Source organism: Canis lupus, chromosome 4, assembly GCF_003254725.2.
Source record: "Canis lupus dingo isolate Sandy chromosome 4, ASM325472v2, whole genome shotgun sequence".
NCBI classification, from domain to species: Eukaryota; Metazoa; Chordata; class Mammalia; order Carnivora; family Canidae; genus Canis; species Canis lupus.
The window spans coordinates 72680422-72704980 of record NC_064246.1 but is presented as its reverse complement, the minus strand read 5'-3'; the positions used below and the strand labels follow the sequence as shown (position 1 = coordinate 72704980).

Below are 24559 nucleotides of genomic sequence, written 5' to 3'. Positions count from 1 at the left end.
CGTTAAGGAAGAAACCACAAACGGTTACTTGCAGCTTAGAGGATATATGGTAAAGTAAGTACATCACTTTTATTCATTAATTCAATGAAAACTTATTGAGTATCTTTTTTGTGCCAGCCACTGTGCTGGCTGTAGGTATACATTGTCTGATTAAAGGCATATTAGCCTCAGCACAGTCACCTTCTCTTGCCCACTGACGTTGTCTGATACATTGGTTGGAAAACAGAGACTTTTCATACCTCCTCCTCCCTCTGAGTTCTCTCCCCTTCTCCCAAGCAACTCTTTTGGCTCCAAAGACAATGCCGAAAGCAAGCATTTATCAAGCCACCAGGTCTGTAACAATTTTCTTACTTGACCCAGTAGGAAAATTTAGAAATAAAAGCAAGGTTCTTAGGATTTTATATTTTTTAATTTATCCTTTTCTTTGTTGGCAAATTGAATTTACATAAAATATTTAAAAACTTTTAAAAAAGAAAAATAAATTTATCCTCTTTTCTTTCTCATATATTCATTAATCAATCCATTTATTCAAAAAAGGTTTACTGAGGGTTGACTATGTTCAAGACACCATGCAAGTCAAGAGAGAGAAGACAAGTGGTACAAGATGAGGCTGAAGGAGAGTGAATATAAACTTCTTTTTCTCCTATTTTAATATGTATCATAATTTCCCCCAATTTTAGATAGGTTATAAGGCCTTGTCCCTACCCTTTATTTCCATATGTTTAATTGACAGTCTCTGACAAACCTATTTCATCTAGGCAAGTAACTGGAGGATTTTCTCAAGGAATCATCTCAGAGAAGGAGGTTCAAAAGGATCTAGGGAGCCAAAAGCAGATCCAGAAGAGGAGGAAGGCACTTGACGTGGAGTACCATTGACTCAGAGTCCCCATAGGAGTGGGGGCAGGTATCGCCAGGGTCCCCAAGTGTCTGCTATACAGTTTCTCCCATGTAGAGTCCTGCAGACCGTCTCTTACTGCATTGCTGGTTTAGGGAAGGTGAAAACTGAGTCGTCCACGCTGGATAGAACCAGGCTACTCTGGGCAGAGCCAGAAAGGTTATAGAAACACTCTTGGCAGGAAAGAGAGTGGCAACAACCCCCCCCTGCAGAGGGGCAGGCGCTGCCAAATGGGTCACCTCTTAATTGCTACCAGGACTGGAATTATCCACTTGGACCGCAGCCCTGGCAGGACTTGCATTTTCCTCTGCCTTTCTTCCTGGACCTATCCACATGTTTGCCACATCCTCCTCTCTAATTTCTTCTTGTGCACTGTCTTATCCCAGGCTCCAATACAGTTCTTTATGCCCCCATCCTCTTTAACTTGTGTCCGGCTCTCTGACTGGTCAAAGCATGGATTTTGGAGCTCTGATATCGAATAGTCCTAGAGTTCATTTTTTTTTAATTACTCTAAGCCTCAGCTATTTCTTCTCTCTCTGTATATATTTTTAAAAGTTTGTCGTGAGGATTGAAGTCACGTATGCAGATGCGAGCACCTAGTACACCTTCCTCTTCAAACCTGTTTGGAACAGAGCAGAACTTCTGTCTGTCTGTCTATCTATCTATCTATCTATCTATCTGTCTATCCATTCTCCATATATGCACACATCTCTCTATACATCTAGATATTTACAGCATATTCCATATCATCTATCTATCTATCTATCTATCTATCTATCTATCTACCTATCTATCTATCATCTATCCATAAACATATAGCAATAGATCAAACGACAGGTTGCACGGAAGACATTCACTAAAAGTAAGATTCCCTGCCCTCCTCCTCTCCAATCCAATGGTATAGGCAGGTTCCAGTGACTCTTGTTAGTTTGGGGGAAACGTCTCATTGTTCCTCAAAGGTCTTTCTTTTTCCTTTCACTCATTACCTTATTCTTACCGCTACTATTCTCAGTTCTCCTCATTGAGCTCTTATATCTCTTCTTCTTTTAATAGGAGCAAATTTCTGAATTCAGGCTGTGGCCCCTACATAGTTTTAGAGATTGTTGGTCCTCAAAGTGTGGTCCCGATAGTAGTCCTATAGACTACTTCGGGCTTCTGTCACCCGAGACCAAACTTAGGAAGATGGCAGTGGAGGCTCATGGAGTCAGTGACTAAACCTCCAGGTATTCGGAATTACCTGACAATTTGTGAGAGAATGGTTACTATTCAAACCACATACTATGATTATTATGATTCAATGTAAGGTGAAGTCAAGGGCTGTGCTGAGGACTTAAAAAGAAATCCCTGTAGTAAGGATATTAAAATATTGACATTGATATTGAAATCAGTCATTCAAATATTTTGCTTGAAGCAATTATGATTTTCCTCTCTGATGCAAAAGTTTGTTTGCTGCTTTGATGTATCTGATTTCTGACCTTTTTTTCTTGAAAAATGCTTTTAGAAAACGTCTCTGCTTGAGATTATTAAATGTTAATTTCTGCCAGGCAAAAAAATAGGCTGGAAGCATAAACTACATCAAAAACTTTGTCATGGTACTAAGATTCTTCAGCAAAAACCCGAAACATCTGAAGCTTCAAATCTAAAAATGAGGTCTTCTGTAGAAAATAACAGGCAAATCATAGCAAGTGACCTTAATCTCTGTATGGGACCCCAGAAAGAGGAGACACAGAGGGTCTGAATAATCTTGATTTTTTTAAAAAAACAACTCAACCTCATATTAAAATATTCCAAGACAGTTTTATAAGGGCAAGTTGCAACCCCAGAACATAAAGTGATCTGTGCCAATTTACAACGGAAGCACAAGCATGAGACATTCTGTAACTTATTTCCAGCCATACACAGAGGAGTTCTATAAAAATGTAAAAGGAATGAAATAAACAACAAATTACCCACCAATATATACAGATGTATGTCTTTACAGAGAGGATGGTAGGAACACAGAGTGACATTATTAACTGTGATGGAACACTCTTGGTTCTATTTTCTGAGATGCTGCATATGCTTTAAAGGTGAAGTAACCGGGACCCCAGAGAAACACAGAGGAACACAGAGAGTTTACATGGGAAGTTTCCAAGCTGATTCACAAAATATTAGCTCAACTTGAGAAACAAGATGAATGGACCCTCTAGAACGATTCCAGCCCTGGTTGTTGCTGCTGAAGTCATAACCAATTTTGTGTACTATAAATACAAAACTGTTGTAATAAACACCTAATATGAAGTAGAAGGGGAAAGCATTCACACTTTCAATTAACTTCTAAATTTTTTGAGATGCTTTAAGTTCTTGTTGAAAATGAAGCTATTAACTGCCCACTCCAAGAAATATAGCATTTCTTGTTTTGTTTTATTATGAGAAGCACACACTGGAGACAAAAAGAATTGACATTAGAATAGAACCAGAAAGCTATTCCTCTTCTCGTCAATGTTGGTAAAGAAATCACTCAATTTCAGAATGGGAATCATATCAGAATAGGAAATTAGAGAAGATGAGAAAAGTCTCTCTCAATCCACTAAAAACAACCATCACCACCCAGAGTTTATTCAATCCATCCGATTTTCTGAACTCATCCGCTTCTCATGCTGATAATCTTCAAGAGATCTGTTCATTGGTAAGGTTTTTTTTAAAGATTTTATTTATTTATTCATGAAAGACACAGAAAGAAAGAGGCAGAGACAGAGGCAGAAGCAGGCTCCATGCAGGGAGCCCAATGTGGGACTCGATACCAGGACCACGCCCTGAGCCCCAAAGGCAGCCGCTCAGCTGCTGAGCCACCCAGGTGTCCCTGTTCATTGTTAAGTTTTGAAGAGTCTAGACTCTTTCCTCCACTGTTTTGTACATTGGTCTAGATCTAGACACAGACCAATTTTGGAAAACCAAGGCATAGAGATAATAAAAGTCTCTGGTGTGAGCAAGAAGCAAGAAGACTCTGAGGTTGTGTCATTTATAGGTCTTGCTACCATTCTGGAGGTAGGAACAAGCCCTGAGAATTCTGTGCTGAATGCACTCACCCAACGTCACCTCTAAACTGTGCTGCTTAATTTATCATCCAGTTATATGTGGTAGTGGGAGATAGCCAGTAAATTAACTTCATTTCAATCTTAGACTCTGGTGATTTGTAGCAGCAGTAATTCAATTGAAGAAAAATTATTATTTTTTAAAGTCATTTACTTCACTAATGTCTATATAAACAGAGAAGTGTACAGATTAAAGAACAGATCATTTTAATTAAATCATTTAGTATAGAACATCTGGCCAAATCACTCTGTCAACCAAAACATAATGGTGAGGAAAAAAACTGGCTTCATATTTTTGAGAATATTCTGTAATTGTCCCCCCAAAAGATATGGCCATCTTGTGCAGTGTGCTTTATATTTGGGGGTGATCGGTGACTTTTCAATAGATATCATAGCATACTTCCTTAAATTTTACTATTATTCCAGTGTCAGAATAGACCTATTTGAATTATTTCCTTTTTCATTCGTAAAGACAGTAGCCTCCTTATGATATGCGTATGTATGTCATGACTAGTCTTTATCCTTTCGCCTTTTGAAGTATTTAACTCAATATGACCTTAAGAAGTAGCAGAAAAAGTTAGACCTTGGTGATCTCCCAAGATGCTTCTTTTATCCACCAGTGTAATAGAAAAACTTAATTTGCATCACACATCACTTACTACAAAACAGATTTAAATATATCAGTTTTTGGTGACTAAATGAATGGCTACTAGGGACCAGAATGTATGGTTTTAAAAATCTAAGCTTTGGCAGAAAACAGACCTGGATTCAAATTCCATCTCCTGAATTTACTAACTACGAGCTAGGGCAGGTTTCCTCATCTATGAGATGAAGAGCATAAAGCATTCTTCACAGAGTTGTAAGGATTAAGTAAGGTAAGGTAGGCAATAAGCTGCTGCTCTTACTGCATTGGGGGATTTTCTAAAGGTAGGTTATTAAACCCTGTGCTCATGAGAAAAGAAAGGCTCTAAAATTATGGGATGTGCCCAAGGTCAAACAGCCAATACTTAGGGACTAATAAAGCAAGCAAGGACTCTAAGTCTCGAGCTCCCCACCCAGCACCCCCAACCCCCTAAAGAAAGCTTCCCCCCTTCTTCCATACCACCCCCCCGCCCACACACACACACCGCTTCCATTGTCAGTAAAATGACTATGGGATGGCTTCCTGTCTTCTGAGCTGTGATACGCCTGGGCTGCGATAGCTCTCCTGCTTCCGTGGTCTGTACTGTACCAGCCTCACTGAGACGTGATCTCAGACTGTGTCAGTCTCCCTACACGTGGGTTTTGCTCTCTGTAATCACTGTAAGATGCTTCACTTAGTCTCACTGTTTTCTGTTCACATTCTGAAGAAAGAGGTTTTTCGAGAATGTCATCAGACAAGTGAGAGCCTTGCCATCTAAAATCCCCATGTCGGGAGGCCTGGTGGCTCAGTGGTTGAGCGTCTGCCTTTGGCTCAGGTCATGATCCTGGGATCCTCGGATTGAATCCAGCATCGAGCTCCCTGCAGAGAGCCTGCCTCTCCCTTGGCCTATGTCTCTGCCTCTCTCTCTCTGTATCTCTCATGAATAAATAAATAAAATCTTAAAAAAAATAAAAAATAAAATCCTCATGTCAATATATATACTCAACCACTAATAAAATAACTCAGATGTATGTATTACTTTTGACAGACCATACCCACTTCTCCGTAATTTGGAGGTGCTATTTTATTTATAAATAAAACAGTTTTGTGATAAGGTTACTTGTAATCTTTGATTACTTGAATACTTTTACCAGCAACAAGTGTGGGACTTCTGGATTGAGAATACGAAAAGGGGCTGTTTGTTTCTTTCTCGACACTGTTCCTTCATTTATGCCCATGGGGTTATAAAGATGGGGAATGTGTCCTAGGATGTGCTTGGTCAACTTAGTACCATTTGGAAATACATATTTCATTTGACAGCATTTATAAATCACATATTTTCCCCTCAGAATAACTTGCAGTGTGAAACTGCTTCCATATGTTAGAAATGGGTCTCTCCATTTTGCTGAGGGAGGGGGAAGAGAAATATAGTCTAGGTCCTATGACATGTTGAAGATTAATATTGAACAGGCACATGCACAGGTTTAAAATGGTATCTTTTTATTTCAAGTAATTCTCCAGTGTTTCTGTGCTGCTAAAATTAAAGAGGTGATTTTGACACAAAGTATCCTATTAGTAAGAATTAAGTCACTCTTCACATAGGCTATTAATAAGTCAATATGGCTGAAGCATAGCTTGGTACGTTGAATTCAGATAAATTTAAGCTCTTCCTCTTCAGTAAAGAAGCACACTATTTTTAAATCCCTTCATGGATTCCAAGGACACAGGCCGGATGGAGAAGTTTGATTGCAACTTCTTCTAATTCCAAATCTCTTTTCCTTAAACTTATTCCTCTTTGAGCCTTTGAGCAAGCAGGAGAAAAGGCTCCTTGTTTTCTTGTTTCCACAGGAATAAATGGATGTTATTCCCCTGAGAACAAGACCTTGGAGGCCTAGGCCAGAAGAAAGGAGCAGAGCTGCCCACCCAAGGCGCTCATAAACCCAGAAGGCCTGGGCCTCATTCTCTTCTTGGGAACTCGCAGAAGCCGGCAGGCGGGCTGACGTCCCTGAAATGCCCCGCTGGCCCTCAGGCACAGAAATGAGCAGGAATACAGTGATGCCTGCTGCAGACACCTTCTTGAATGGACTTAGAGCTAATTTGGCAGAAGTATAGGCCAGGTAGCAATTTGTAAAACTTCCCAGAAACGTTTTGTTCACCATGCTACAAGAGACAAACTTACACTTTTCAAATTTATGTGACTTGGAAGATTCTCAAGAAAACAGAGACGAATCCTTTAAATTTATTCATTTTTTTCCTTCAAGTTTTCATAATCATTGAATTATCATGACAAGTCGGGATGGATTAGAGGAGATACAGTAATCAAGTGATTTAAATGTTGTTTTTTGGTTTTTACTGCGGAAAATATACATAAAATTTCTCATTTAACTATTTAAAATGTACAGTTCAGTGACATTAAGTATATTCGCACTGAGGCATAACTATCACCACCATCCATCTCGAGAACTTTTTCATCATCCCAGACTGAAACGCTGCCCACGAAGCACTAACCCCTCATCTGACTGTCCCCAGACCCTGTAACCACACTCAGCTCTCTCATTCTATGAATCCAACTGCTCTAGGACACCTTGTGTAAGTGGAGTCATACAATATTCATCATTTTGTATCTGACTTATTTCTCTGAGCATAATACCTTCAAGGTTCATCTATGCTGGAGCATGTATGAAGAATTTCATTCCTTTATAAGGCTGAATAAATATTCCAGTGTGTGTATGTAGCATATTTTGGCCCTTTTTTTTTTTTAAATCAGCTTTTTTTCCTTTGCCTTCTCTTCTTTTCCTTGTTCTCATATTGGCTGCATATTTCTCTCTAGCGCCCGGTTCCTTGCCTCCTCACATTTCCTGTTTCTCCTTCCTCGCCCCTTGTATACTCATCATTTTCTCTACATGCTTAATATTAGGATTATTATACAAATAAGTACTCTTTCAACGGGTATTCTAAATGAGATAAAATGCAAGTTTATCTTGTCTTAATTTTTTTAGCCATTTGAGGTCCTTTTTCTTATGCTGGCCCTTACATGATAAAATTCTCAGACATAGAAGGAGTACAGTACCAGCTTTTTGCCCTAACTATAAACTTTGAGTAAGTCACTTCTCTCCTCTGATTTTAGTGTTCTGGTGACGATCAGTTGGCCTAAGTGGAGTGTGAAGCTCTAGTATTCAGTGATTGAGGAATATTAACCACTTGGATGAACTTTGAGGGGGATAAGTCATGATTTATTTAATAAACATTATGTGCCTGGTATGAGCATGGTCATCAACAATAACAATATTTTGAATTTAAGCCTTAAAATGTGAGAAATATTTACAAAGATAGAAAGATGTTTGGCACCTCTATTATGGTGTTTTTTGAAGATTTGGTTTCTAAATCTTTGTTTTTTTCCCTTTATGTTTGTAGCTGGAGTTGTTTGCTACGAGTCCCTTAAAATCTACTTTGCTTTATCCTACAATCACTTCTACTATTTAAATTTAGCTTAGTCAATTTTCAGAAAGAAAAATGGCAAATAATATCAAAACATTAATCCATACTTGAGAATGAAGTTCCTTATGTCAAAGTTGGTCTTGTTGAAGAAACAGCTCCTCATAATCCGTGGCACTGGTATAAGTCTTACTCACACTCAGTTTATAAAAACACACATACACACAAATCATTATCTGTGCCTCCATTTCTCTGCAAGACAACTAAAGTTTAACACAGCCTTAGACCTAAAACACCCATTTCCAAAAAGAAGGCTATCTTCCTTGCTTAACTCTGTCCTCTCCAGATGGTCACATACCTTCTTGTCATGAATTACCTCCTTTTATGAGAGCAAGAAAGGTTGGTGCCAATTATTTAAACCAGTCATTACAGATCCCTACCTGAGAGGGACAATCAAATTACTGAGCTGTAGTGTCTGGAGGTCTGGTAGTTTCTCTGCATCTGCTGAGGGAAAGGAATTTGTGTCCTGTTAGCCTTGGGTTCTTTTCAGACATGAAGCCCATCTTGCACTGATACAGGACACTTACAAAAGTCTTTCTTCTTTCTCCTGTTCGAGTATATAGGTCAGTTTGCATTTCCTCCGTTAGAGTTTAACCTCTGTCTCCTGGACAAAGCCCTTTTGCTGTGGCTCTAGTTAGTATCAAAAGCCACCTTCAGACTATCAGCTCTTGCCAGTAGTCTGGATCTTTCTCCTATGACCTTACGCTTACTTATTGCCCATCCACACAGGGTGAGTCATTTGATCACTAGGTAGAAGGAAGACGGGTATTTACTGCATTTTGAATCCTGACTTTTGGATGTTATGCTAGTTTTACCAGCAGATTTCATTAAAAAGCAACTCAGGTGTGAAACTTACCTTGCTTAAATGTTAAGATTTCAAGTCAAGTTAATGATTTAATATAATAGTTGAGCCAGCACTTTGAATAGAGTCTTCAGTTTAAATAAAATAACGAATGATAATAATGGCTCTTACTTAACCCCTTTTTAATTTGGAGTTTTGGACACTTCTTGTTTCTTTTGTTAAAATCCAAATCATTTCTCCAAGGCCATATCGGCCCAGTTCTAAAAGTGGTACATTGCTATCTTTCACACTTTGTGCAGTGTAAGAGATGGAGACCATGAAGCTATTTAGATTTAAGTGAAAACCACTAGCCTGGTAAACAGGCCACTTTATCACCTTATTTGTTTTAGAGTCAAATACACCCTGTTGGGAGACAGTTGGATGTGGTGAGCAGTTTATATAGAAATTGATTGCTGACTTCAATAACAACACCTTTTAAACTGAACCACAAACTGAGTTCAAGGGCCAGCCACCACACAGATCATTTTCAGGTACTTAGTTGAGCATCTATTTTGTGCCCCCATAAGAGGAAGAGACCATGGGCTAAAGCACAGGATCTGGAGTTTCTTAGGTTAGGATCTTAGAGAAGACCCCAGCTATGAGGTCTTGATATTATCTACCTCACAGGACTTTCATAAAGAAATGAGCTAACACATGCAAAGTGCTTAAAACAGTGCCTGGCATATGACAAAATGTGATTTGTTTATAGGTGACATGTTAGCACCGTGCTTGTCCTGGTATAAACCCAGGCAACTGCTCCCAAAGAACTGTTACAACACAGTTGAGGAGACAACATCAAAATGAATGAAAGAATTAGGGGCAGTCGCAGAATCTTGGTTTTGAAAGGATCTTATAGGCCTCCTAGTAGAACTTACCATCTGAGGTGTCTAGAGCATCCTCAATAGATGGCCTTCTGTAACACAGCATACGGATTAGGATGGATGCTATTGCCAGAGGTTACCAGCCTGTGTGCAGCAGCACCCTGCTATCTAAGCTACATGTGTGCCAAGATTCATCCCATAGGGCCAGCCTCTTGTCTTCAACCCCAAAATGTCGTACAATCTCAGATTCATCTATGTGGTTACGTGTATCAGTAAATTTATTCCTTTTCTACTACTGGGTAGTATTCCAGTTTACGGACATGCCACAGTTTGCTTATCCATTTATCTGCTTATGTACATCTGGGTTGTTCACATGTTGGAGTTCACAGGTATACAATCTACTATGAACATTCCTCTGCAAGCTTTTGGTGGACCTGTCATTTCCATTTCTCTTGGGAAAATACCTAAGAATGTAATAGAGGGGGCAGCCTGGGTGGCTCAGTGGTTTAGCGCTGCCTTCAGCCCAGGGCCTGATCCTAGAGATCCGGGATTGAGTCCCATGTCGGGTTCCCTGCATGGAGCCTGCTTCTCCCTCTGCCTGTCTCTCTCACTCTCTCTCTCTGTCTCTTATGAATAAATAAATAAATAAAATCTTTTTTTTTTTTTAAAGAATGTAATAGAGGATCATAGGGTAGGCATAGATTTAACTATAAAAGAAACTGCCAGACTATTTTCCAAAGTGGTCATACCACTTCACAACAATAAATGGGACTTCTGGTTGTTCCATGTTCTCCGCAACACATCATCATTGGTGTTTTTAACTTGAGCCATTCTAGTGGATGTGAAGTGATCTCTCACAGTGCTCTCTCTCTCTCTCTTTTTTTTTTAAGATTTTATTTATTTATTCATGAGAGACACAGAGAGAGGCAGAGATTGAAGCAGCCTCCATGCAGGGAGCCTGATGTGGGACTTGATCCCAGGACTCCGGGATCATGCCCTGGGCCGAAGGCATGTGTAACCACTGAACCACCCAGGCGTCCCTCTCACAGTGTTTTTAATTTGCATTTTTCTGATGACTAATTATGTTCAGCATTTTCTGATGTGCTTATTGGACATTTGTATAACCTTTTTCTAAAGTGTCAGATCATTTGCCTATTTTTAAATCAAATGGTTTATGCTGAGTTCTTTACATATTCCGATTACAAGCTTTTTTTTCAGATCTATATATCACAAATGTTTTCTCCCAGTCTTCTCTCTTTTTTTTTAATACTTTATTATTTGAGAGAGAGAGACAGAGATAGTGACAGAGATAGCAAGAGCGAGGAGGAAAGGGAAAAGAAGGCTCCTCACTGAGCAGTGATCTAGCATGGGGCTAGATCCCAGGACCCCAGGGTTCTGATATAAGCCGAAGGCAGATGCTTAACTGACTGAGCTACCCAGGTGCCCCTCAGTCTTCTCTTTTCTTGTATCAATAATGCTATCTTTTAAACAACAAATAGTTTTAATGTTTATAGTCTAGTTTATTATTTCGTGTCTGTCTAAAAATTATCTATTACAAATTTGTGAAAATATTTTCCTATGTGTTCCTAAGCTTTTGTGTTTTCATATTTATCTCAAACTAAGTTTTGTGTGAGGACGGTAACAAGGTCCATTTTAAGTGACATCTTTAGCCATTTGTTCCAGAGCTATTTCAAAAAATACCATCTTTTCTTTCTTTGAATCATCTTAGTATCTTTGTCAAAAATCAATTGGCCAAAAATGAATGTGTCAATTTCTGGGCTCCCTCTTCTGTTTCAATAATCAATTTTTTCTCCTTATACCAATATTACGCCATCTTGATTATTATGGCCTGAAATCCAAAGCATAAGTTGCCACCTTTGTTCTTCTTTTTCAAGATTCATCTAGCTATTTTAGGTTCTTTGCATTTACTCATAAATTTTAAATTAGCTTGTCAATGAAAAAGAAAAGTGTCTGGAGGAATTTTGATTGAGATGACCTTGACTCTTTAGATCCATCTGAGGAGGATTGATATCTTAACAATATTGAGCCTTCCAATTTGTGTATTTAGTTCATCTTCTTTAATTTTTCTCTGCAATGTTTACTTGTTTTAAGTGTATAGGTCTTGCACATATTTTGTTAAATTAATACTTAAGTATTTTTTTATAAAAAAGGTACTACTAAAAGAATAAAAAATTTCAATTTCCATTCATTCTTTGCTAATATATAGAAATACTTTTTTTTTTTTGTATATTGGCTTTGTACACTGTTATCCTGTGACCTTGGTAAACTCATTTATTAGTTCTACTATTTTTTCCTAAAGTAGATTCCTAAAGATTTTTCTATACCGAGTATCATTCATCTGTGAATATAGTTTTTCTTTCCAATATGTGAGACTTCTATTTCTTTTTCTTAACCTACTACACTGGCTAGGACCTTCAGTCCTATTCCATAATGTTGAATAGAAGTGCTTATAGCAGACATCCTTATTTTCTTCCCAATCTTAGTAGGAAAGTATTAAATCTTTCATTGATAGTGAAAGTACTATGTTAGCTGTCAGTTTTTCAAATATATTCTTTATCAGGTTGAGGAAATTCCCTTCTATTCTAAATCCTTTTAGAGTTTCTGCATGAATGGCAGTTGAAAAAAATTTTTTTTGCATCTTTCTGGCACAGCGTTAATCATAATATTCCTTTATTATCCTTCTAATAGCTATAGGATCTATAATGACACTCTCTGTCATTTCTAATAGAGGTAATGTTTTGTTTCCTTTTATGGAAATTAAGAGTTTATTAATTTCATTAAAATTTTCAAAAAACTAACTCTTGGGAATCAGAGATGAGCAGGATGTTTTCTTCTAGTTTTGGTTTTAGGAAAAGTGAAAATGAAGGTTGTTTTGTCTTTGCTTTTTTTAAACAATATTTTATTTATTTATTCATGAGAGACACAGAGAGAGGCAGAGACACAGGCAGAGGGAGAAGCAGGCTCCATGCAGGGAGTCCGATGTGGGACTTGATCTCGGGACTCCGGGACTACGCCCTGGGCCGAAGGCAGGCACTAAACCACTGAGCAACCCAGGCATCCTGGTTTTTACTATTTAAAGTTCATATTCAGAAATTTAATTAGGGCTGGCTTTGGGCAGCTCTGGCTTTAAAAAATTTTTGGTAAAATACAGATACCATAAATTAGCATCTTAATCATTTTTAAGTGAGCAGTTCAATAGTGCTAACTGCATTCACACTGTTGTGCAACCAATCTTTAGAACCTATTCATCTCACAAAACTGAAACACTATAACATTAAATAATAACCTCTTATTCCCTCTCCCAGCCCTTGGCAACTGCCATTCTGCTTTCTGTTTTGGTGAATGACAACTCTAGCAATCTCATATTAGTAGAATCATGTAGTATTTATCTTTTTGTGACTTGCTTATTTCATTTGGCATAATGTCCTCAAGATTCATCCATGCCGTAGCATGTGTCAGAATTTCCTTTCTCTTTAAGGCTGAATAATATTTTATCATATGTATACACCACATTTTGTCCATCTATTCATTTGTCAATGGACGATGGGTTGCTTCCACTTTTTGGCTATTGTGAATAATGCTGCTAATGAGCGTTGGTGTAAAGTATCTATTTGAGTCTCTGCTGTCACTTCTTTTCGGTTTATACCCAAAAGTAAAATTGTTGGATCACGTGATAATTCTATTTTTAGTTTTTGAGGGACTGTCATACCGTTTTCCACAGCAGATGTACCATTTTGTATTCCCACCAACAATGGATAAGAATTCTAATTTCTCCACATTCATGCCAACACTTGTTATTTTCCAAGTTTTTTTTCTTTTGATAGTAGCCATCCTAATGAGTGTGAGGTGGGAAAATGAAATTTAAGCCATCACATATATTTTCCAAATCCTTATATATATATGGCCATCCATTAAGGAGTTTTCAATGGAAAGGACTCCTGTAGTGGGTGGGAGCTTGAATGTGATCAAATCTAATAGAATATGAACTCTCTCCTTTCTAATTATTTTAAAGTAGTCTATATTTGTTTCCACCAATCTGTGCCTTTAAATGTGAGTAAAATGGTTTTGCAGACAGAACAAGACTCCTAGTTGGTGATCTTACTGATGTTCTGGAAGAGTGGTATAACCTGACTCCACGAGGACAGAACTCCTGTGCTCAGAGCCTTCCCACACCTTGCCTTATGTATCTCTTCAGCAGGCTCTTCATTTACTTCCCTTATAATAAAATGGTAATAAAAAATACAGGGCTTTCTTGAGTTCTATGAGTCATTTAGCAAATTTTAAAACCTGGGAGAGTTGTGGGAAGCCTTCAATTTGTAGCCATGCAGGCAGAAATGCAGGTGGCTTGGAGACACCTGAAATTTGTGGCTGATGTTTTGAAATGATCAGTCTTATGAGACTGAGCCCTCAACTTTTTGAGTTACTAAGTCTGGATAATGCCAGAATTGGATTAATTAGTAGCACACCCAGCTGGTGTCAGAACAAGCAAATTCAGAAGGAATCTCAATGCATCTTGAGTATTTGCAGAGAAGATCCTTTGATATGAATCAATGAAGAAAATTAAACATTGTAACATTAGGAATAATGGATTTTACGAGTTAGCTATATATAGCAGAAAGTAGGCCTAAATAACTACATAACCTTGGAAAAATCACTTGACTTTGAGGATTCCCAGTTTTCACATCTTTGAAATTGAGGATAATGCTGCATTATCCATTAACAATGGCTGAACATTAACAATGGTTAACTTTATGTGTCAACTTGGCTGCACCACAGTGCCTGATATCTGGTCAAACATTATTCTGGATGTTTTGTGAGGGTGCTTTTGGATGAGATTGACATTTAAACTGATGGACTATGAGTAGAGCAGATTGCTCTCTAGGATGTTGGTGGGCCTCGTCTAATCAGCTGAAGGTCTGGACATAACAAAAGACTGACCTGCCCTAAGCAAGAAGGAATTCTACCAGTAGACTGCTTTCGGATTTCAACCACAACGTTGGTCAGCTCTTTGCCTGGGACTATAGCCTGATGGCCCACACAGAGGATTTTGGACTTGCCAGTTTCCCAATTGTGTGAGGCAATATCTTAAAATATATATTTTTTTATTTTAAAAGATTATTTATTTATTTGAAAGACAGAGAGAGAGAGAGAATGCAAGTACAGGGAGGGGCAGAAGGAAAGGGAGAGAGTCTCAAGCAGACTCCACACCAAGCTCGGAGCCCCAGTGGAGGCTCAATTCCAGGACCCTAAGATCTTGACCTGAGCCGAATTCAAGTCAGACACTCAACTGACTGAGCCACCCAGGTTCCCCTTCAATAAATTTCTATCTTTATCTCTGTCTCTGTCTCTATCTATCCACACACATACACACATACACAAACACACACATCCTATAGATTCTGTTTCTCTGGAGAATCTTGATTAATATACTACCTCACCTGATTATTGTAAGAATTGAATAAGGAAATGTATTGAAAATTGTGTAATTTTTAGCCTACAGCATTATAAAACATAAATCTGGTTAAGTTTGCCTAGTACATACAGTAATGTGTACTGAACTTTGTTGAAATTTTGTAGGTATAAATCAATGTTTACAAATATAGTCTCAGATCAATGTTATAGATAAACGGATTTGAACTCTCACAGAAGCTATCAGACAGCAACAGTTAGAGAGAGGAGCCAGCCTACTGACCTTTGGTTCTGGACTATATTGAATCTGTTGCTGTAGAATATAAATACCACGTAGACTGGAAACCGTGGCTTAGTTGGCATGATTCAACTGATGTGCCCAGTGACTGGCACAGTGCTTTGCATAGTCATTGTTCAGATAGCTGCTAAAGAATAAGTGACTTTTATCTAAGTGATCATCCAAAAAGTAGTTTTATAACATAAAGCGCTTTAACATAGAGCATGGAGGGTTAGAAAGTATATACATGTTGAATCTGGTTATGCCCTCTCAAGAGTTAAATGTCAGTTAATTATGATCTATATGTTAACTTAAAAAGCTGGAACCTTGGTGTGGCTGAGGGTAGGCCAAAACCACAAACTCAGAATGCTTCCGTGAATAAATCCACAGCTGGACCTCACTCTCTGAAACTAATGGCTTTGCTTTCTTGGAACTTCGCTAAACTTTGCATAATAGCAAGGTGCAAATATAGCTTGGAGGAAAAACCAAGGCCACCATACTCAATGAATACTTTTAAACTCTCAAACACTAACTAGTATGCTATTTAGCAGCATAGCAAACACTGCCCAGTGTCACTTGTCAATTCAGACCTCTCAATGACAGTTCTTGCAGCAGTCAATGGCCAGTCTGGATCGCATTAGCATACTTTACAACTTTATGGATTGTGGTTTATGTGGGCTGATATTTTGAGACTCGGTTGTGGAAGAATATGGTTGCTTTCAAAACATTCTAGGCAAAAGCTTCAGTATGAGTAAAGAGACCAGACTTCTAGTCTTGTTGGTATTTTGGGAAGTATGTCATCATAATGATTTTTCCAGTGTCCTCTGGTTATGGCCAATAAGAGGAGAGAACATTAAGACAGCCTGCCTTAAATTAAAACAACAGTGGGATGGTATTTCCGCTTATAAAATTGGGGGAGATTTTTAAAAATAATGCCTAGTACTACTGAGAATATACCCCTGAACTTCTGATTGGAGGACCAATTGGCAAAAAAACGAACACAAAATCTTAGAAACATACATATCCTTGACCTCACAATTCCACCACTAAGAATGTATCCCCCCAAAATAATCTTATCTCTGCAATTATTTACCCATTAGCTTATGTGAAACACATGTTGTTTGTAATAGTGAAAAATAAAAATAAAATATCTAATCATAGAGAACTGCCTAAGAAATTTGTTATATCCATATAAAGGAATAGTATGCAACTGTTAAAAATAAGGTTGTAGAAGAATATATGATGACATGGAAATTTGTTCATAATCAATTATTAAATTAAAAAGCAGTTTACAAAACAATGACATATGAAATAACTCTATTTAAAAATCAAGCAAAAGAATAAGTTGTACATATGCACAGAAGCAAAGGCTACAAGACTATACATTAAAATGCTAATAGCAACTATCTTTGGGTGATGATTTTTACCACCTCCTTTATGCTCCCCTAACAAATTTTATATAATAAATATGTTAGGAATTGGAGGGGGGAGGTTACTTTAGACATTTAAAACAAAATGAAAAGCCAACAAAAAAACCTATGATGAATTAGGGTTTACTAATTGAAGGGCAAGAATTTTACAGTGCTGTGATTAAACCCTGGCACATTCCAGGACTTTACATCCTAAGGCAGTTAGTTTAAAATAACTTATATAATCCCTGATGATACAGAATGGTCCTAAAAGTTTTTGCTGTTTCCATTTATTATATTTTCTATCCACACTATGCCAAGCCTTGTGCAGCATGAGGTCCAGGAACTAATGCAGGGAGGTGGCCTGACAGCTCACGCAAATGTCAGCACACAGATGCCACCTTGGAAATGGGAGGTTTTAGCCTGCTAGCCAACACTTTCCATTCCACTAAAATCTAAAACTATGTCTATGGAAAAGTAAATAAAAAGCTCTTAGCCTAGATCCATACATAGACAGATCCATCAGCAGCTATTGAAGGCAAGTTAGAAATATCTGAGGCCATTCTTAACCTCTGGGGAGTGATGATGTCATCTATGACAGCACCCTGCCTTTTTCTCAAGTGTCCCTTGCTGTCAGTGACAGAATGGATTGGAGGGATCATCTTGTCTACTCATGTCAACCATCTGCCACTAATTGATGCAGCTGGGTAGTGGATTTGAAATTTTAAAAAGATTGATGGTGAAAATGGCTGCCAGGTAGATAGTTTAGTCTGAATGAGCACCCATCGTGTGAAATGCGACACTTTCCCCTGCCTGGCTCCAGCTGTTCCTACATTATAACAGGGAAAGAGCCAAGAATATATTTATTTTTCCCACAAACAAATGAGTCAGAGATCCAGGCAAAAATTAGGTTTAAACTTTAAATCCAAAAGTGTGACATTAGTGGCAGGACGGGGAAGATAGTTCCAGGCTAACTTAAAGCTGGTGTCAGCAAATTCCCTTTGTAGCTGATTCAGCTTTACCTGGATGGGTATTTTGAATTACCCAAGGCTAGTATACTCTAGAAAAATGACAGTGGCCAGAAGTTTAAGCACATAAACTTCATAATGACAAGTCCAAGGAATGTGCATTCTTGATAGTCTCCCATAGTCCTTTAAAACCAATAGTGAATCCAAGTTAACTCACCCTTAGGCATCACTATTATGCCTATTCTCAGAGTTAAAAAATCAAATATTGTAAAGCATTTCACAACCAGGTTCCCCAGGTCCTTCCCCAGCCTACCATTCTTCCTGGAGTGCAAATGGCCAGGAAATCACTGAACACATAGTGCATTAGCCTGGCTGACTCACCTTGCTGTCGCTGGTCTTCTGGAAACTTCAGTTTACAGGTGGACAAACTGTCAAACAGGTGGCTGCTGCCTTTTCTTTGTATAGTAGACATGGTGCTGGCAATATGGCTGTGGGTCCAGTATCACTGGGGCATTTCCTGCCCTTGGTCAGTTACCTAAAATGATCTTCACCAGATACCCAGAGCCACAGAGGTACATGCAGATCCTGTCCTTGAGTGTAAAACATTTACTTCTCTAATAAACTTCCAAAGTGCTTCCTGGTCATGGTTCTTGAAATAAATATTTGCTAGCATAACTTCCCCTACATATAAAGATGCCAATTCGTTTGGATAAAAACACAACTTAATTCTTCTTTCATTTCAGAGCACTTTGGAGCTTTCCCCTTATAATGTAAAATCCTACAAAATAACTATTTCTAACCAATTACAGTTTTTGGCAGTTTTTGACATCTGCTGACATGAAATCTAATGCCTCTGGTATTTAGAGAGGACTGCTAGAGTAATAGACACAAAATTTTTAAAGTGCTGCTGAGTTAAATCAAGTGATTCCTAAGCCTGGTCTGAGTTACCCTCCGTGACAGCTGAAAGTGAACAGTTCTTAAGGGAAGCTGAAGGAGGAGGAGCCGAGTGAGCTAGGCTGATTAGCATAAAGAGGCAGGCAAGAAATGGCATTGGAGTTGCTTTGAATAATGGTGACCAAAGCAGGGATTCTAAAAGGATGCCCTGATGTTACAGTAATTACATATCTGACTTTGCTACGTTGTAATTAAAACAAAATATCAGAGCAGGGGTTTATACTGCATGGATACTCATTTGTATAGGCAACATCTAAAGGATATAACAGAACTGGTAATGAGCTCATGGAAATATACTGCTGGAACTTTCAGTTTCTGTAAACACCTCTGAGTCTTCAGAAGCGGGCAGTTATAGAGCAGCCTGCCTGCCAATGCAACTATTTGGAGTTCTGGAAGACAAATAAACACATTAGACATCTTTCCAGAAATCTATCTCTGTTTCCCCTTAGACTATTTCCACTTCCAGGTCATAAAACAAAGCTTTTTCCAGTTTCCTTGTACTGAAATAGCATATTTCATTGAAAAATTCATTGAAATAATAGAATATTTAATTACTGTTCAAAGAACATACCCTGAACACATTTCATATAACTTGGAAGCCTCCTACCTCTGAAGTTGTAATGAATGCTGGTAGATCCTGCCCTTCAAGATTCACAGCTCTGTAGATTTTTGAACAAGTTAGGGGGGGCCTGGAACGAAGGAGGAAGGCAGAGTGTCCAGCCTCAAAGTCTGGGTGCTGCAGCTTCCTGAGCATATTTGGAAATTGGTGCTAAACCTGACCCCCCCCCCAAAAGAATAAACCTGACCCCCTAACTAGGTGACCCCCAAGCCAGATGTGGACAGGTGTCCTCCTTGTACTTTGATGCAATTAACAATAATTCCCCAAGCATACTTTGAGTTATGAAAACTCTTACGATATGTTGATTGCTCTTTCATAATTACTATGATTTATTAAACTGTTTTTATTATTTTAATAGTTTACCTATTGCAGTTTTAGGCCTCTCACAGTGCGACAGGTTGTAGAAGTATGCAGCTATTTGGAAAGAGTTACGAGAGAACCATTGTTTCTGCTTTACCGGTTGGCATTTATCTCCTACGGTCATGGTGGAAGGCTGGTGGAGGCATAAAGCTATTGATATTCTATCAAGTTGTGGACCTCACCAATAAGCATATTATTATATAGGTCAAATAACCCACAAAATTGTAAGCCAACCCTTGAGGAAATTGGATTCTTAAAAACATGGTTCTTAGTGAGAAATTTAAAATGTGTATATGATGGGCAGCCCGGGTGGGTCAGTGGTTTAGCGCCGCCTTCAGCCCAGGGCTGAAGATCCTGGAGATCTGGAATCAAGTCCCATGTCGGGCTCCCTGCATGGAGCCTGCTTCTCCCTCTGCCTGTGTCTCTGCTTCTCTCTCTCTCTCTCTCTGTGTCTCTCATGAGTAAATACATAAAATCTTTAAAAAAATAAAAATAAATAATAAAATAAAATGTGTATATGAATAGGTAGAAAGAATAGCATAATAAGTCCTATACGTCATCACTTGGATTCAATCATTGTCAACTCATGGCCAATCTTATTTCAAATCTATTTCATCACAGCCACTCCCACACCCCACCCCACCATTGGATTTAAAGCTTCCCACAGACCGTTGCATTCATAAAAATTTCAATATGTATTTCTAAAATGCAAAGACTCTGAAAAATAGAGCCATAATAAAATTGTCACCTTTTAAATATTTAAACACAACTCCTTAATGTAATTGAATATTAAAATGGTGGTCTTATTTTCTTGGTATCCCATAATTAAAAGAAAAAAATACATTTTGTTCAAATTGGGACCCCAAGGTCCACATACTGTCTTTGGTTGATATGTATCCTAAGTCTTTTTCATTCTGTAGGTTTCTTTCTGAGACAAAATGTTGCATACGGATTAATAACTACACTTACCCTGATTTATGTCTGATTTTTCAAGGAAGCCCCTAGATGTCTCCATTTTTCTTATGCATATAAAACTGAGGGGAAAAAAAAGGAAAAGGAATGGTTAACCACAGAGGCTATGACAGCCAACTTTCTAGCTTTCCGTTAGCGTCCTGTGTAATCTTGAAGCAAGTACATGACATCTCTGAGTTTGTGTCTTCATTCGTCAAAAGAAACAGACATTTGGGGCAGCCCCAGTAGTGCAGTGGTTTAGCGCCGCCTGCAACCTGGAGTGTGATCCTGGAGACCTGGGATCGAGTCCCACATCGGGCTCCCTGCATGGAGCCTGCTTCTCCTTCCTCCTGTGTCTCTGCCTCTCTCTCTCTCTCTATGTCTATCATAAATAAGTAAATAAATCTTAAAAAAAAAAAGAAACAGACATTTGGCAAGCAATGCAAGAAATTATTCAACATTCATTCTGTGGCTATAAAGACCTGTGAAAGGAAGGAGTACCCTGCTTTGTCTTTGGCTATGGCCTGAAGAGAAAGAAGTAGATTTAAACCTAAAAATATGAGTAGGATTTGGGAATGTATTTGAAAATCTAAGCCCTCGATTTTCAAACCTGGCTGTGTAATTACTCTGGGAATGTCATAAAGATAGATTCCTGAGCCCCAACTACAGAGTTGGAGGTATGGGGTAGTGTCTGGAATATATATGTATATACACACACACATATATTAAGAATATGTATTATATATATTATATACATGCATATATATAATATATATATTCTTTTTAACCTGACTTTCTCCCTCCAGCTTCATTGACACAATGAACACATAACCATTGTGTAAGTTCAAGGTGTACAACATGGTGATTAGACACTTTTATATCTTGAAAGATGATCACCACTATAAGGTTAGTTACCACCTCTAGCTTGTCACACAATTACCATTTGTTTTTTGTGGTGGGAATGTTTAAGATCTATTTATTCTCTTAGTAACATTCAAGTATATGATATTGTAGGATTAGCTATAATCAACGATCCTATACATTAGACCTCCAAACTTGTTAATCTTGTAACTGTGAAGTTTTACTCTTTGACCAATACACTTCCCACTTCCCCCACCCCCAATCCCTTGTAACCATCACACTACTCTCTATTGTTCTGAATTTGGCTTTTTTAGATGGAATATTTTTAAAGTCCTCTTATCAGGGTAAATAAACAATCTGCTTACATAGACCTGGTTTTCTCCATTATTTCGTTCATTATATCTTTCCTGAAAGCTGATGCAACCAAACAAGAACTCCTTAAATGTAGTTTCCAATGCCACAACATAGGGAAGGGACTAGGGACCATATCGGGGGAGACTCCCTGAGCGGCTCCTCTTTGTCCTATGGTTGTACATCATTGAGTCAGCCCTGGGCAGTGACCCCGCGATTGATTACTTGAGTTAAGGAGATTCCTGAGCTCCTACATTGCATGTTGAGTCACATGCCTCCTCTGGGAGGAGTCTCTGTTTTGGCTCACCAGTTTCCACTGGAAATAACCCAGTGCAGCTGAAAGCAGTGTGTTATAGGAATAAATGAACTAACATCAGCTGTATCAGCCATAGTAAGAATCAGCGATAGTAAGCCATACCCTTATTTTTCAGGGACACTACTAAGTTAGTAGTTCATATGGGCATAATATGCTTTGCTCTTTGGTTGTAAATAAAGGAATGAGTCAGACTATAGAAAGTCTGGTTGGGTTAAAAAAAAGGTGAATAATTTAGTATTTTTTACTTGCAATTTGATTAAATATTAATTAGAATTTCTATGAAATTCAAGGTTCTTTCTTTGTCAACTCTCTGTGGTGTCAAAAAGATGCCACTGTTTTTCTTGGCCTGGTTCTTCCTTCTCTCTTGTATTCTCTTTGCCTAACCTGTGTCTTTGTACTCCCAGAGGGGTAGAGTGGAACGGCATGTCACAGGTAAATAATCGATCTTATCAACTGGTGCGTTTGGGGTGGATACTGGCAAATTGATATTTAATGATGGGAATTTATAGCTCAGAAAGCATAGTACTTGGCTGAATAATATAAATGGCCTTAAGTTTATAGGAGAGTTTTGGTCTTTCAGTTGAACCATATTTAAAAAGTAGGAACATATGCATTGTACATTAGTATGCAAGTGAATTATTTGTTTAATTAATAACCTGCCTGTTTCAAAAGTATTTATGATATTTAGCATACAAGTATATCTACTCTTTGAAAGTCTTCAGGCTGATTTGCATGACAAGTATAATATAAATAAAAAGCATTTATCACTCTTATCCTCAAAGAATAGGATAAAAGACCCTCAATAGAAGGCAAACATGAAAACCATGAAACCCTGGCCAGAGCCTCACTATGACCCCTAAAGTACTGCAGGATCACTACATTCTCATTTTAGCTTAAGACTGATGAACTAGTATTAAGACTTTAGATTTTCTATTGATTTTTAAATAATAGTTCCTCTGCTCCTTTATATCATCGCATGGTAGATTTTTTTTTTTTCTAAATCACTCTTCCTTCCGCCAAAGACATGGTGGACAAGCATGTTGAGTTTCAGGATCTCACAATGGCTTATGCAATGTGTATATCATAAAACACCAGCATGGCAGGCTTTGTGGCTGTCTATAGTTGTGTTACCTCTAAGTCACTGTATGTTTTTAGCTCGGCTAGCACAGTTGGCTGGATCCACATAATTGCTAATTGTCAAAACGTATGAGATGCAAATGGTTGCATTAGAGATTGTTCTGCTTCAACACATGTTCCTCTCCATGAATTCAGGAGGCTACACTGGCGGAGTCCCAAACTGCTTACTTGTTAAAGGTGTTCACTATGCTGAAATTGCTACCATTGATCTGTAATCCATTGAACACCAACATTTGGGTCTCGGTTATCAGAAATATTGCCTCACTCCATAAACATTGCCTTGGCATTTGAAACAAAATTACTTTTGGCCTTTTCTCAGATGAGCCTCAGATTTGGCTGCCACAGGGCTCCCTCTGGAGGTCAGGAGAGTCCAAGGTCAGTTAGTAAAACAGCCTTGGCTTCAGTGCAAAATCAACCCGTCTTTTCATCTGGTGCTTTCAGAATGGGGTCTTTGCATTTGTGAGCTCAGGAAATGATTATCAGTGTCTGAGGTTGTAGGAAAGTTACCTGATTATTCTCCTACGGGTGCAATTTGATTGTTACTGTGCACGAGTATTTAATCTCTGTAGCCTTACGTTTTTTCTAGCTTTATCAAAGCCTTTTAGCCAAAGTGAAAACAAGACAAAATAAAACCAAAGGGCAGAAAAATGCAGAGTTTTATTTTGTTTGTTTTAAGTGGCAAGGAAACTCAGAGTATGGTGGTTCTGGTTCCATAATGTCCACCATCTGGGTAGGATCAAATGATCCTACAGAGTCTGAATTCCACCTAAAATTGTTTGAAGTACACGGGCACGGGGTCAATGGGTTTGCAGCAGAACTGAACTCTTTGAAGGTAAACACTCATTAACTGGGATCATTTCCAAAATAAAGCAAATTAACTTGCATCAGACCAAACTTTTGTTACTTGATATGAATTTACATTCACAGGAATAAAATAATAACCAAGCTATGTTTCTCCCCCCCCTACCTCTCTCATACCTTCCTTCCTTCATTAGTTAGCTTGTTGGTTCCTTCCTTCCCTTCTTTTTCACTCTTTTTTTTTCTATTTCTTCTTCTATTCATTTCATTTTATGTTAATTTAGTGGAGTAAAATATAATTTTGGTAAGTTGAAAATGAAATTATATGTCTGGAATTTGCTTCAAAATAATTTCAGTGAGGAAGATATGGAACATATAGA

The 24559-nt window shown here is 38.2% G+C and overlaps 1 protein-coding gene across 1 annotated transcript in view; it reads right to left on the bottom strand.

Moving 5' to 3' along the window:
• Window positions 1-18810, bottom strand: part of RANBP3L (RAN binding protein 3 like) — a 44961-nt gene extending 26151 nt beyond the window's left edge. The window contains exon 1 of the mRNA XM_025436425.3: window positions 18214-18810. Within this exon, the coding sequence (XP_025292210.1) occupies window positions 18214-18304 (91 nt within the window). The 5' untranslated portion in view covers window positions 18305-18810. The remainder of the gene's footprint in view (window positions 1-18213) is intronic.
• Window positions 18811-24559: the final 5749 nt, after the last annotated feature.